The following is a 15,718-nucleotide window of genomic DNA, read 5'->3' as shown; positions in this document are numbered from 1 at the left end:
ATGCTAGGGAGAAACGCTTCAAGTGCTTGGAATGTGGGAAGAGCTTCAGCCGGAGCACCAACCTGATCCACCACCGGATGATCCACACCGGGGAACGGCCCTATGTGTGTGGGGAATGTGGGAAGAGCTTCAGCCGCCGCTCCAACCTGATTTGCCACCAGATGATCCACACAGGGGAACGGCCCTACGAGTGTGGGGAGTGTGGGAAGAGGTTTCAGACCAGCTCCAGTCTCCTCCAGCACCAGCGGATTCACACAGATGAGAGGCCCTTCCGCTGCCCCGACTGCGGGAAGTGCTTCAGGTACAACTTTGACCTCACCAGGCACAAACGCATCCACACTGGGGAGAGGCCCTATGAGTGTCCCGAGTGCGGGAAGAGCTTCTCCTGGAGCTCTCACTTGACCACACACCAACAGTGCCACCAGTAAGGGAAGCCCTGCAAGTGCCCTGAGTGCAGGAAGAGCTCCAACTTCATCTTGCAGCAGAGGATCCATGTGGGGTGATGCACAGTGACCCCCGTTGGGCAGAGACCTGGTGACCCCTGTTCCAGATGATCCCCATGGTTGCGGGGAATGTTTGAGAGATTTATTTCACTTCTCATTCTCGTGCTCTGATTTCATTGCTAATAAATGCAATCCCTGTCCTCAGACTGGGTCTGTTTTTCCGTGCTGGTGATTGGGGCAGGAGCTCTCCTGGTCCTTATCTCAGCTCCTGGGCCTTTCCTCAGCCAATCAAAGAAGTCACTAAACAATTTTTAGCCACTCTGAGCTTTTCTCGCTGATGACTGCCCAGGTGCCAGGCAGATCTGCCGCACCCAGAGCTCCCCACTTGGGCCCCCCTCACCCCCAGTGCCCCCTGGGAGCAGAATTAAGGGAGAGGGGAGGTTTCAGCATCTGCCCAGAGCTGGGGATGGGGCAGCTGGGGCCATGCTGGTGGCACTGGTGGTGCTGGGAGCCCCCCTGGCCACAGGCATGGAGCTCTCAGGTGAGCCGAGGGGGTGGAAGAGGACTCGGGTATGGTGGGGAAGGTGGGGAGAGGAGGGAAAATGGGTGTGTGGGACCCATAAAATGAGTTGGAGGGGGAGTGGGACTCCCTAAAGCAAGAATGGGAAAGGGGCTGAGGACTGGGGGATGATGGGAGAGGTGTGGGAAAGCTTAGAAATTAGGGAATGGGAAGGGTGGGATCCCAAAACTGAGCAGGAGGGGGCTGGGGATTGGGAGGATTGTGTGAAAAGGGTTGGGAAAGGGTCAAAAGGGGGGACTGGGACCCCCAAACTGATGGGGGCAGGGGCTGGCAGCTGGGGATTGATGGGAAAGGAGGGGAGTAAATGGAAAGGGTGGAAATGAGGGTGGGACTGCGGGAAGGAAGGTCCCATGGCGGCCGTGGAGCAAGGGCTTATGGAGTGGGGATCCAGGGTGGCTCCCTGAGCTCTTGGCTTGCTGTAGCGTGCTGGGGGCTGCTGGGGGAGCACCCCCTTATTACTGCAGGCCTAGTTCCTATGGTATATCACCGTGTCCCGCATCTATAGGGAGGAGGAGGAGGAGAAGATCCAGCAGGCAGGAATTGTGCAGCAAGATTGATTTATTTAATTATTTTACAAACTCTTTTATAGACTTTTTTCTTCATAGTCTAATTGGACAAAGGACCAGCCACCCCTTGGGGGTGATTGGCCAAAATCCTAAAATATCCATTATCAAAATATTTTCTACTATACCATAAACAAGACTTTCCAAGGTTGCAGGTGGCTTGGTTGTTTACATTCCCTGCTACCTCTTCTGTGAGAGAGAAAAGTCTCTCACGGACTTAGAAAAATAACAAGAAGATCCTCACTAACAGCATTTTTGTACCTACAATTCCCCCTTTTTGTTTTATAAGATAACAACTCTACTATTAATCCTAAATAGAAATCTACATCAGTTATTAATTCTAAAAATGTCCTTAAGGCTTTAACTATCTGACTCCATAACAAGAAATTCAAAATTCAGTCTCAGCTTGTGGAAGGACCATCCCAGTCTCTGCTTGTAGAAGGACCATCTGCCTGATGGTTGACATCCTGGTCATCATCAGAAGAGTCATTAGGTTGATGATCTACATTCTGGTCACCATTTGGATGGTTGGCGTTCTGGTCATCATTTGGAGGTTGCCTGTTCTGCCTCTGCTGCCGTAGGTCAGGGCGAACGCATTTTGAAGGTAGCCACCATACTCCAATATCTGTGGAAACGCAAGCATACCCATGACCCCAAACGATAAGCTCATGTGGGCCTTCCCACTGGTTAGTGAGTAAATTCCGTACCCAGACTATTGCCCGGGGCAGTTGTGTGTCGCCTGCAGACTGCAATGAGAGAAAATGATTCAGAATAACAGGGTTATTTGAATTTTGTGGTACTGTAAGGTGATTAATTGTATACAAAGCTTTTGCTAGTCGGCTCTGTGGGGTTTCTCCATGCATTCTCCTTTTCTGTTTGTCCGAAACACGCTTCAAGGTACCATGAGCGCGTTCGACAATGGCTTGGCCAGTAGGAGAATGTGGGATACCAAAGGTATGGTCTACACCCCATAGGTGTAAAAACTGCCGCGTCTTCTCCGAGGCATAGGCAGGACCATTATCGGTTTTCACAGAAGCTGGCACGCCCAGGACTGAGAAAGCCAATTTCCAATGGGCAATGACATCACGGCCCTTCTCTCCAGTGTGAGCAGTAGCCCACATAGCCGAGGAGAAAGTGTCAATAGACATGTGCACATATTTCAGCCGACCAAATTCTGGGATGTGAGTTACATCCGTTTGCCAAATCTGCAAGGCTTTTAGCCCTCTGGAGTTTACCCCTGCTGGCAAAGGCGCAGCGAGTCCGTGACAGTCAGCACAAGCGCTGACAATGTCGCGCGCCTCGGTTGGCGTTAAATGGAACTGCTTCTGCAGGGTATGTGCACTTTGATGGAAGAAACCATGCGATGCCTTGGCTTGTGCAATTTTGTCAGGCTGAGGCCCTACCCACGCAGGGTTGGCCAGCATGTCAGCCCTGGCATTGCCTTCTGTTAGAAACCCTGGTAAATTGGTGTGGCTTCGAATGTGCAGAATGTAATACGGATGCACTCGAGCCTGAATCGCAGACCACAAGGTTTGCAACAGTGAAAACAGAGCCTCATTGTTCACCTCCTTCAGAAGTGAACAATCTAAGCGTTGAGTTATATCTGCTACATAAGCAGAGTCAGTAACCAAATTCAAAGGTTCCTGTGAGAATCGCTGAAAAGCCATGGTAACAGCCCTTAATTCAACTAACTGAGCAGAGCCTGACTCGTGTTCCTTCAGCACCTGCCATTCCGATCCCTCCTTCCAGGTAACAATGGCTTTCCCAGTTTTCCCTGAACCATCCGTAAAGACGGTGGGTCCTTGCACCGGCACTCGGCTATTTCTCGGCCGCAAGGAACGTACGGTCGATTTTGCCAGCTGCAGTAATTTATGGCTGGGCAGATGGTAAGTGATCTGCCCTGAAAAGTTTTGCAGCGCGCTTTGCAAAGGAGCACTATGGATGAGGCTCCACTCAAAGTATTCCTTTGAGATCGGAATGACAATTACTGCAGGATCCGCAGCCATCAGTTGCAAACACCGTTGACGGCATTTGATTATCAGAGAAGCGACCAATTCAAACACTGTGGTCACCGTCCTTTTTGGCTGGTGAGGCAAAAAGACCCATTCTAGGATATGCAAAAGATCAGGCCATTGTGCATTCCACTGGCCAATGATACCTGTAGGATGGAGGTCTGGAATAGTAATGTAAACAGTGATAGCAATGGAGGGATCCACTCGATAAACCTGACGAGCGGAAACAGCCCGTTGGACCTCCCGCAGCGCTTGCCGCGCTTCCGGAGTCAACTCCCGAGGTGAATTCAGACCAGGGTCCCCTTTTAATATATTAAAAAGAGGGGAAAGCTGCTCTGCAGTTAGACCTAAATAAGGTCGTAACCAATTGATGACACCCAACAGCTTTTGAGCATCATTCAAGGTTTTAATCGAATCCAGGAATTGCACCTCTTGGCGTTGGATAATTTGGTCCAAAATTTTCACTCCTAAATATTTCCAAGGAGGATGCTGTTGAACTTTCTCCGGAGCTACCTCTAATCCATAGGCATGCAGAGCAACGAGCACCTGAGGCTGTATTCTCAGCAGCTCGTCCCGAGTGGATGCTGCCACCAGGATATCATCCATGTAGTGGTAGCAGCATGCATCAGGAAACTGCTTGCGAACTCCGGCTAAAGCTTGGGCGACATACCACTGACAGATAATTGGGCTGTTCCTCATCCCTTGAGGGAGGACCTTCAATTGGTATCTCTTAGCAGGTTCAGCATTGTTAATGGCAGGCACAGTAAAGGCAAATTTTGGTTTGTCATCAGGATGCAAAGGAATTGTGAAAAAACAATCCTTTAAATCAATGATCAGGATGTCCCACCCCGTAGGAATCATGGTGGGAGAGGGCATGCCAGGCTGCAATGCCCCCATACCTTCCATTACTGCATTAACTTTCCGGAGGTCCTGCAATAACCTCCATTTCCCTGATTTCTTCTTAATTACGAAAACAGGAGTGTTCCAGGGGCTAGTAGAAGGTTCAAGGTGCCCCTGTTGCAACTGTTCCTGAACCAGCTGATGAAGGGCGTCTAACTTCTCTTTTGGTAGGGGCCACTGCGGCTCAAAGACTGGTGTGTCAGTCAACCACCGCAAAGGCAGTGTAGAATGCTGTGCGCCCTTACACACAGTGACCCCTGCTAAAAATTTGTCCCAATCCGTACACCCCAAGCTGCCAACACATCCCGCCCCCAAAGGTTAAGGGAAGTGGTAGCAACATAAGGCCTGATTGTAGCTGTGTGCCCCTCTGAGTCCTTCACCACCACAGGCCGTTCGCTTAGATAGCTCTGTGTGGATCCTCCTAATCCTGCGATGGCCGATCCCACCGGGGCTAAAGGCCATGAGGGAGGCCACGCAGAGAAGGAGATGATAGTTACATCAGCACCCGTATCAATCAAACCTCGAAGCTGAATCCGGGGCAGACGGGCGTTCGGCAGGATCAGGGTACATGTCATCTGTGGCCTTTGGTCAGAGATGTCTGCAGCCCAGAAGGCCTGCGGAAGTCCCGTAGATCCACTGCCGTTATCTTCGTGAGTTTGTTGCTCTATCCTGGGGACACAAGACTTAAAAGGCACCAATTTAGCAAGGCAGGTCTTTTCAGGAATAGTTACAGGGGGTTTTTGCGTGGAGACCATAGCGCAAATCTGACCTTTAAAGTCAGCATCAATAACTCCTGAGTGCACTAAGATTCCCTGATGGGCAACATCAGGTTTTCCCACCAGCATTGCACTGGATCCCTGGGCTAAGGGTCCATATGCATCCAAGGGAACCTTGTAAATACCGCTGGAGTCTAAGACGACTGCAGCTGTGGTGTGGACGTCAAACCCGTCTGATCCGTGGGTGCCGTCTGATCCCTGGGTGCCGTCTGATCCTTGGGTGCCGTCTCTAGGGTGGCTGGGTAGGCCTGTGCCTGTACCTGTGCCACTCTCTGGGGGAGCGACTGCATCGGAGAGCAATTCCCCCTCCTTGCACCCCGGCGGAAGTTTCCCGACAAAGGCTGACCATTGGCATGAGTCCGGGATCTACAGTAACCCGTGCAATGCCCTGGCCTGCCACACCTCTTGCACTGGGGGATCGGTGTGTTCTCTTTTTGGCTAGGCTTAGGCCGCTTCCGTTTCTTCACCTGTTTTGGTTGCTTTGGTTCACGACCAGAAGATGCGTGAACAGCCTGCAGGAACGCAGCCAAAGCAGACCTTCTCTGGTTCCCAGATCCCACCTTAGCGCAGGCTTCGACCATGTCTGTTACCTCAGGATCCCCTGGTAAGGCATCTATGATTTTTCTGCACTCCTCGTTTGCGTTATCTCTCACTAACTGCCTTAACAACAACTGTCTTAACCCGTCATCTTCAACCTGCTTCTCGAGAGAAGCAGCAACTTTCTCTACAAAAGAAAGGAATGACTCTGATTTTCCTCGAACTATTTCAGTATATCGCTTTCTGGGTGCTGACAACTCTATGGTTTTCAACAGGGCAGCCATGCCGAGCTGTTGAGCTTGCTGCAGGATGCTAGAGGGCAAGTTACCCTGTAGACTGGGATCAGAGAAGGGACCAGTCCCCATCAAAGCATCCACTCCTGCTGTCTGTCTAGGATCAGCAGCAGGGAGCTGCAAATTTGCTAATGCAGTCTTGTTGGCCAGTTTTCTCCAGGTTGTTTCAAAAACTGTAAATTGTACAGGTTGAAATAGAATTTGACCTAAGTGTCTGATATCAAATGGAGAAAGCAAATCTGTATTTATCACCCTTATTATTTGCATAACCTCAGCAGAACCTAGCCCATATTGTGCCACCTTGGATTGGAGGTCCTGGGCAACTTTCCAAGCAATTACCTCATGCTTGTCATGCTCTCCTGAATCTGGGAGAGCCTTATACACTGGGAAAGCTCGGATCTCTTTTGGGGAACCAGTACCATCCTGAACGTCGGGCACAGCCTGCGGATGGAGTGTAACAGCTCCCCGGTTACCCCCAGAATCCTCAGATCTATTTGGCATTCCAAGGATTTCTAATAACCTCCAGTCACCCTCCCCCAATGCTTGCATCTTAAGAGACTCTAGGAAGCGATTATGATGCGTCGGACGCACTGTTACCGTGCAGTCCGGAAAGGTCCAGGGGCGAGACTGGCGCAGCCTTTTTCTTCGCCGCGCGGCTACAGCCGCCTGACGACCCGGGGCCAGAACCTCATCTGCCTCACTGCCTGACGAGGAATCATCAGGCAAAGGCAACTTTGGGGTGCTGGGAGGGAACAGAAATGTACGGGGAGGTGAGGCACTTTGGCTAAGTTCGCCAGAGCCAGAACAGACAGCACAGACTGCAGCTGGCTGCGCGGCAGTTTGTACAGCAGTCTCTTTACGGGAGGCCGTCTCGGCCAGATCCGACCGAGCCGGTACTGAAGCTGCAGCCGACTCTGGAGCTACGACTGTGCCCGGCGCCGCGGTTGGCGCCGTGGTCGTCTCCCGCACAGCAGCCACGTTCGGCGCTGCCGCCGCTTCCGCTGCTGTTTCGCGCTCCCCGGGCGCGCTCGGCGCCGCCGTCTCTGGCCGGCGCTCTGCGGACGCGCCCGGCGCCGCTGCCGGTCCGTTCTCTGCGGGCGCTCCCGGCGCCGCCGCTTCTGCCCGCCGCTCCACAGCTGCTGCCGCCTCCGGGTTTTCCCGTGGCAGCGCTGCTCCCGGTTTCGCCGCCGGCCGCGCCGTTTCTCGGCTCGGAGCTGCGGCTCCCGCTTCTGGGGGGGGGGCCGCGGGTGGCACGGGTGGCACGGCCGGCACTGGCGCCGCTTGCGGCGCGGGCTCGGGCATTCGCCGCTCTAACAGGCTGAGCAAGTCCTCCATCCTTCGGGATAGGTTTCGCAGCTCTGCCAGAAAGGGCAAATGCTGCATAAAAGGGTCCATGGTTCGGTTCTGCGACTGCGCAGAACAGTCCAGCGCCAGGGAGGGCAGCGGGCCATAGCCAGGCAGTCCCGGGGCGGGCACGCCCGGCGCTACGCCCGCTAAGTTAGATCCAGGTGCATACGGAACCGAACTAGGATGCTCTCTGGGCGTCCAGTTGGCTAAGCCGCTGATCTGCGGCCCTGGATAAGCTGTGGCTGCCGTCCAGCTGAACGGCAAGGCAGGCTGTGCGCCCTGCCTCTGCCCTGACCCCCCCGCCTCTGCCGGCGCGGGGTCCCTGGGGGCTGCGGAGTCCTGAGACTGTGCAGGGTGAGCCGGTGCAGGCTCTGCCTGTGGAGCCGGGGGGGTTATTCCAAATCCACCATCACTTGCCCCAGAAGCCCAGTCAGCGGGGCCCCCCTCGGACATTCCTCCGTCACTCATCACCGAGACAGGCGAGCCAGCCCTGCTATCACAGTCAAGGGCTGTCAGCAGAAAAAATAATGAACGCCAGGTTTTGTATAATTCTAACGCTGCCGGCTCCCCAGTCGGGAGCTCGTGTCGGACAGCAGAGCCGAGTTCCGGCCATAAGGCAAAGTCCAGGGCAGTATCTCTGTCCATGGAAATCCCTTTTAAAGTAGCCCAGTCTAATAATTCCCGAACTGAGTTTTCAGGAATGGAGGTTTGCAATATGCTAAACACACCTTTCCAGACCAGTACGACAGCGTCATTCTGTGAGCCGCTGTTCGCCATTTCTCAGTTCCGTCGGACCTCCCGGTCCCGGGGGGAAAAAGGAACAGCGCACCTCTACAGGAATTCGGCTTGGCTCGCAGCAGCAGGACACGTCAGAGAGTGCAAATCACGTCGGGCAGCACCAAATATTACCGCAGGCCTAGTTCCTACGGTATATCACCGTGTCCCGCATCTATAGGGAGGAGGAGGAGGAGAAGATCCAGCAGGCAGGAATTGTGCAGCAAGATTGATTTATTTAATTATTTTACAAACTCTTTTACAGACTTTTTTCTTCATAGTCTAATTGGACAAAGGACCAGCCACCCCTTGGGGGTGATTGGCCAAAATTCTAAAATATCCATTATCAAAATATTTTCTACTATACCATAAACAAGACTTTCCAAGGTTGCAGGTGGCTTGGTTGTTTACATTCCCTGCTACCTCTTCTGTGAGAGAGAAAAGTCTCTCACGGACTTAGAAAAATAACAAGAAGATCCTCACTAACAGCATTTTTGTACCTACACCCCCTGACCTGTGTCCTGCTTACACAGGGCTCTTCCAGCACATGGTAAAGTCCGAGTGTCGCTTCATTAATGGTACCAAACAGGCAAGGTTGGTGGTGAGGTTCAGCTACAGCCTGGAGCAGCTCCTGCACTTGGACAGCAAGGTGGGGCACTGCGTGGGGGACACACGGTATGGGGAGAAACAGGCCCGCTACTGGAACACTGTCCTGGGGTGATGTTATGAGGCTGCTTTATTCCTTAACCCTCCGCTCAATGCCCAAGGACGCTGTGTCTTTAGGATGGACCCAGGGGTGGGGCTGGATCCACGGGGCCCGGGTGCCGGTCGGTTCAACAGCTAGAGCCCAACGGCTCGGGGGCTCCGGGGTCTCGGCAGGGCCTGGGACGGAGTGCGCCGGGAGCGTTGTGTGGCTCCTTGGGTTTTTGGTGTTCTGGCTAGCTGGAAAATGGTTCTGTTGGTTTTTCTTGTTCTTTTTCTCTTCCCTCCCCTTGCCTCACTGCCTCCCTTCCCTTCCCTACGATCCAGGGAGCCTGCGAGTTGGCACTGGTGGGCCCGCGGGGTGGCCCTGGCTGGTCCGAGCCCATGTGTCTTTTCCTTCTCCAGGAATTTGTTGTACTTCGGGGGTTTTTTTTCCCCCTGTTCTACCCTGCTTTGTTTGGTGTTAATAAACAGTTTGGGGTTTATTTCCCACTTCCAGTTCTTGTGACCCACTTGTCTTACTGGTGGAGGAAAAGGGGAGGCCCTTTTCCCTTTGGAGGAGACATTCATTCCAGAGTGTTTCCTCCTGAGGTCTTGTCTCCAAAACCAAGACATAAATTTGGCGCCCAACTTAAGGGGCACGTGGAAGCGGAAAAAAAATTAAAATCATTTTGGTTTGAATCACTTTTGTATTGAGGTACAGCAGTAAGACTGTCCAGAGACTGAGAGCTTCAGGGCCCCTTGTCATCCCTTGGTCGATACTTAGATCACATGACAGGGACCCCAAATGCCTCGCTTCAGTGCCATCCAGAATTGTACCATCGCCTTCAGCGTTCCAGATTCGGACCATCCAACTTCATATAGTTTCATCAGGCCGCTGGGTGTAATCCTTCCTCAGGGTACGAGGGCCCTCTATGGACAGGACTCGGTAATGATTTCAGGTTCCACTTCCTCTGCTGGCTGTGAAGGTCCTGGCTGCTCATCATCATCCACCAGGCAAATGGATTTGGCTTTGTGTTTCTTTCTCTGGACAGGGGCAATTGTTGGTTTAGGCTCCCCATCTGCTTTAGCTGCAGCTGGAGTGATTGGGGCGTCTGCTGGCTTATTCTCCTGCCCCTCTGGCTGTATCTTCTGCCCTACAGAATCCAGCAGTGTGCGGTAAGCGTTAGCCAGGACCCAGCACGTGACAATGAGCTTTTCCTTTTCATCAGTGTTGTTATTGCAGTTTTCCTTCAGCTACTTCCCCACCTCAGCTGGATTCTGAATTCGTTCAGGGGGGAAGTTCCAGGCTACTGGGTCAGAAAAGTGCTTCAGGGTCAGGCCTATGTCCTCCCATACCCCACAGCACTTTGGATTTTCTGCAACGGGGGCAGGTGTCTGGGCAACTCCTCTGGAGATCTCAGCCCTTTTTTTAGACAAGCTGGAGACCACATAGAGAAACCCTGCTAGATAACATAACAAGGAGGTGGCATCTTTGACATCCAGGGGAAACTGGACACTTTCAAAAGGTGACGTGCCAGATCTGAAGGGGAAGAAGGAGATGAAGGGCTGGGAGTTATCATCCCCTGCTTTTCCCCTAACAAACTGGGTGTGTAATTGCTAATACATTCCAAAAGGAAACTACCAAGGCCAGAATGGGAAAACAACATGACATACACCTTCTCCATGGCTTCCATTACTTCAGCCAAACTTCGATGAATCACTACCACCAGGCATATTAAAATGGCAGTGCTGATTCTTCATCCTGACTTATAAAAGTGTAAGCCAGGGACCCGACTGCCCATAGCTGTGGACGTGTACTTATGGCTAGCTTCCACAGAAAAATTATTAAATCAAGCAGCATGGTCTTACTGCTGTACCTCAATACAAAAGTGATTCAAACCAAAATGGTTTTGATTATTTTTTCCACTTCCACGTGCCCCTTAAGTTGGGCGCCAAATTTATGTCTTGGTTTTGGAGACAAGACCTCAGGAGGAAACACTCTGGAATGAGTGTCTCCTCCAAAGGGAAAAGGGCCTCCCATTTTCCTCCACCAGTAAGACAAGTGGGTCACAAGAACTGGAAGTGGGAAATAAACCCCAAACTGTTTATTAACACCAAACAAAGCAGGGTAGAACAGGGGGAAAAAAAAACCCCGAAGTACAACAAATTCCTGGAGAAGGAAAAGACACATGGGCTCAGACCAGCCAGGGCCACCCCGCGGGCCCACCAGGGCCAACTCGCAGGCTCCCTGGATCGTAGGGAAGGGAAGGGAGGCAGTGAGGCAAGGGGAGGGAAGAGAAAAAGAACAAGAAAAACCAACAGAACCATTTTCCAGCTAGCCAGAACACCAAAAACCCAAGGAGCCACACAGCGCTCCCGGCGCACTCCCTCCCAGGCCCTGCCGAGACCCCGGAGCCCCCGAGCCGTTGGGCTCTAGCTGTTGAACCGACCCGCACCCGGGCCCCGTGGATCCAGCCCCAGCCCTGGGTCCATCCTAAAGACACAGCGTCCTTGGGCATTGAGCGGAGGGTTAAGGAATAAAGCAGCCTCATAACATCACCCCAGGACAGTGTTCCAGTAGCGGGCCTGTTTCTCCCCATACAGTGTGTCCCCCACGCAGTGCCCCACCTTGCTGTCCAAGTGCAGGAGCTGCTCCAGGCTGTAGCTGAACCTCACCACCAACCTTGCCTGTTTGGTACCATTAATGAAGCGACACTCGGACTTTACCATGTGCTGGAAGAGCCCTGTGTAAGCAGGACACAGGTCAGGGGGTGCTCCCCCAGCAGCCCCCAGCACGCTACAGCAAGCCAAGAGCTCAGGAAGCCACCCTGGATCCCCACTCCATAAGCCCTTGCTCCACGGCCGCCATGGGACCTTCCTTCCCGCAGTCCCACCCTCATTTCCACCCTTTTTCCATTTTCTCCCCTCCTATCCCATCAATCCCCATTTGCCAGACCCTGCCCCCATCAGTTTGGGGGTCCCAGTCCCCCCTTTTGCCCCTTTCCCAACCCTTTTCACACAATCCTCCCAATCCCCAGCCCCCTCCCGCTCAGTTTTGGGATTCCACCCTTCCCATTCCTCTCCCATTATCCCCCAGTCCTCAGCCCCTTTCCCATTCTTGCTTTAGGGGGTCCCACTCCCCCTCCAACTCATTTTATGGGTCCCACCCACCCATTTTCCCTCCTCTCCCCACCTTTCCCACCATGCCCGGACTCCTCTTCCCACCCCCTCGGCTCACCTGAGAGCTCCATGCCTGTGGCCAAGGGGGCTCCCAGCACCACCAGTGCCACCAGTATGGCCCCAGCTGCCCCATCGCCAGCACTGGGCAGGTGCTGAAACCTCCCCTCTCCCTTAATTCTGCTCCCGGGGGGCACTGGGGGTGAGGAGGGGCCCAGGTGGGGAGCTCTGAATTGGCAGATCCACCTGGCACCTGGGCAGTCATCAGCGAGAAAAGTTCAGAGTGGCTAAAAATTGTTTAGTGACTTCTTTGATTGGCTGAGGAAAGGCCCAGGAGCTGAGATAAGGACCAGGAGAGCTCCTGCCCCGATCACCAGCACGGAAACACAGACCCAGTCTGGGGACAGGGATTGCATTTATTAGCAATGAAATCAGAGTACGAGAATGAGAAGTGAAATAAATCTCTCAAACATTCCCCCCAACCATGGGGATCATCTGGAACAGGGGGCACCAGGTCTCTGCCCAACGGGGGTCACTGTGCATCACCCCACATGGATCCTCTGCTGCGAGATGAAGTTGGAGCTCTTCCTGCACTCAGGGCACTCGCAGGGCCTCTCCTCGGTGTGGATGCGTTTGTGCCTGGTGAGGTCGGAGTTGTACCTGAAGCCCTCCCCGCAGTCGGGGCAGCGGAAGGGCCTCTCATCTGTGTGAATCCGCTGGTGCAGGAGGAGACTGGAGCTGGTCTGAAAGCTCTTCCCACACTCCTCACACTCGTAGGGCCGTTTCCTAGTGTGGATCATCTGGTGGCGAATCAGGTAGGCGCTCGTACTGAAGCTCTTCCCACATTCCCCACACACATAGGGCCGTTCCCCGGTGTGGATCATCCGGTGGTAGATCAGGTTGGTGCTCTGGCTGAAGCTCTTCCCACATTCCAAGCACTTGAAGCGTTTCTCCCTAGCATGACACTGCTCGTGGACCACCAGGTTTGAGCTCTGGCTGGATCTCCGGCCGCCATCCCGGCACAGGGTGGGTCTTTCCTCCTCGCAGCTCCCTGGGCTGCGTTTGCAGCCCCTCCTCCTGTGGGATCTCCGGTGGTTTTCCTCCCAGCTGGATTCCTGCGATGTGGAGCTACTCAAAACGGCCTCTTCCACCAGGTTCTGCCGCGGGGATTTGTCCTCCCTGGGCTCTGTCCTCAGCTCCTTGTCTGGGGGAGGAAGGACAAGGAGAGGATGGCATTTGCCTCCGTGCCACAGGGAAGGGGAAGGAGATCCCCCCAGTCCGTCCCCGGCAGGACGGTGTCGACAGCGGGGTTGTCCTGCAGCCGGGGGCGATGCTGGGCTGGGAGATGGAGCAGGACAGAGGGGGAAACGGGCAGGGACTTCCTCCTGACCTGCCTGGGTGTCCTGGGGCATCTTCCTCTTCCTCACAGCGTCCTCCTCCATCTGGCCAAGGTTTGGGAGTGGGAAATCCTGGTGTGGAGGGAAAAACAAGGTGTGAGTGTGATGGTTTAGGGGTTCCTCCTGCCCAAGTCCTTCTCTAGAAGTCACCAGGCGTATCATGACTGTAAAATCCTCTCAAACACCGTGCTGGTTTTAACTGGCATGAGAAATGAACCCCACTGATCTGCCTCAAGAGAGATTAAGGTGGGAGTTACAATTCCCCAAAGAGATGACAAGAAATACCATGACACAGCTGTAACCCACAAAGGCTGAGTATATCCAGGCACCCTGGGACAAGAGCAGAACGGTGCTGGTTAGTTCCTGTGCTGAGCACCACCTGGTCCCGCTGCATGCAAAGCAAAAGGAAAGAAAACAAAACCTGTTGGTCAGAGTGGTGGACACAGTCCTGTCCAAGTGATGGCAGCAGTCTTGTCAACAGCGGTGGTCACAGTCCTCTTGGAGTCCTGCTCCTGCCCTGGATCTGTTAAGTGTTGCCAGAAGGCCCCAAACCCAGATTTTATATGCTCAGGTTCAGGTGGGAATGCTCAGCCCCTCCCCCAGGGCGGGCAGTTTCACAATGGAATGATGTCATCCTGGGAGTCATGGGGTATTTTGGGAGCCTTGATGGTCTCAGTCCTTGCAGCTGCCCATTGTGCTGGGGCCATTCAGTCCATGATGGCCCATCAGCAGAGGTGAGCCCTCAGGCTGGGTGGGACTGTGCTGCTGCTACCCCGGAGGGAGTTATCACAGCTGAGTCATTGGTGTGCAGAAAAAGAAACACTGCCCTGCCTCCCAGGGTTTGCCTCTCCTTCCTTATCTCATTTAACAGCCAGCTCCTCATAGCCTGAGGGGTCAGGGGTGCACTGGGCAGCTCCGGCAAAGGACCCATCATGAACAGCTCATCAGAAATGAGATAAGGGGAGTGGAATGCACCGTTTGGTCCCACCCACAGAGGGCTAAAGTGGCCCCCTGCTCCTGTCAGCAGCACAGGCTGGCAGGCAGATGGCATTGTAAGGTCTTGCTCCACTTGGCTTTCAGCCCAGTAACCCACGGGCAGGGTCCCTTCCCACCCCAGTCCTTCTGGGGCTTCTGGCAGGGACTCGCTTCCCTTTCCTTCCTCCCTCTGCTTCCAGCTGGGAATGTGCTGGGAAATGTCCAGCAAAGCAGCCTTTGCTGTCTGCTCTGGGAGCCCACCCAGCTGCTGGACCTTGTCCCCTGGCCCTGCACAGCTCCCATGGGAGGCACGGCAGGACCAGCACCCTGTGAGCCTCGGCAATGCCCCTCTGGGATCCACGGCACACCCTCCAGGGATCTGGAATTCCAGTTCCCAGCAAGGAGAAGATGTTCTGCCCTTGAAGGCAAAGCTCTCAGGAAGGAGCCAGAAGCCAAGTGCAGCAAGATCTTACAGTGACATTTCACTGCCAGCCTTCATCACCTCACCCATGGTTGTTTTAGCTGGTGGATTGGGAACAAAATCAGAGGAGGGCCTTTGGTGGGAGCTGCCCTGGGTCCAGAGAGACACTGAGAGATAAACAGAGCAGGCAAAGAAAGGCAGAAGAGGAAGGAGGACACAAATACAGTCAGCTGAGAAGGTGGCACTCTGGAAACCAGACCAGAACTGACTGAAAATAAACGTGACAGAAAGAAATAATTTGGAATTTTGATTTCCTATCAAAATACCATTTCCTGCCTTTCTCACAAACCTCCTCCTGCTGTCATTCTGCAGGGCTTTCACAAAGTGCTCTGCTCTGAGTGGATGTTCCAGGCTGCAGACACAAGGAAACCCGGAATGGGCTTCTTCCTGCTCCTGGGGAGTTTGACATCCTCACCTGAGGAGATGAGGAGGCGCCAGAAGAAAAGGGCAGCTGGGGTTCACCCTTCCACAGGAATAAGAGGGGGAAAGTCTCTTGTCCTCTCTGTCGCTGTTCCCACAGGGATGTGAAGGCTGATCCCAGACCCCCAAGGGTCACATTCAGGGCTGCCTTCCCACAATGCTCACGTGGAATGGAGGGGCAGCGTGGCAGCACCTGGATCTTGGACCACCCAGCTGCCCCCCATGTTTGGAGGTGCCTGAGGAGGGCTGGGATGGTGCCAGGGACATCCTGCAGTGACACCTCAGCTGTCCCGCTCTGCGTGTGCTCAGTCCCAAACCTCACCCTGATCCTGATCTCAGTCTCACTCCACGTTTAGACA

At 53.8% G+C, this 15,718-nt stretch overlaps 1 protein-coding gene across 1 annotated transcript in view; it reads left to right on the top strand.

The window, feature by feature from the left end:
- Positions 1–15,718, top strand: part of LOC125318998 (zinc finger protein 91-like) — a 156,655-nt gene that overhangs the window by 19,855 nt on the left and 121,082 nt on the right. The window contains 1 exon segment of the mRNA XM_048289961.1: positions 8–453. Coding sequence (XP_048145918.1) covers positions 8–453 — 446 coding nt within the window.

The sequence above is a fragment of the Corvus hawaiiensis genome, chromosome 35 (assembly GCF_020740725.1).
Source record: "Corvus hawaiiensis isolate bCorHaw1 chromosome 35, bCorHaw1.pri.cur, whole genome shotgun sequence".
Taxonomy (NCBI): Eukaryota; Metazoa; Chordata; class Aves; order Passeriformes; family Corvidae; genus Corvus; species Corvus hawaiiensis.
The sequence above is the reverse complement of the archived record's forward strand: the minus strand, read 5'-3'. Positions and strand labels throughout refer to the sequence as shown.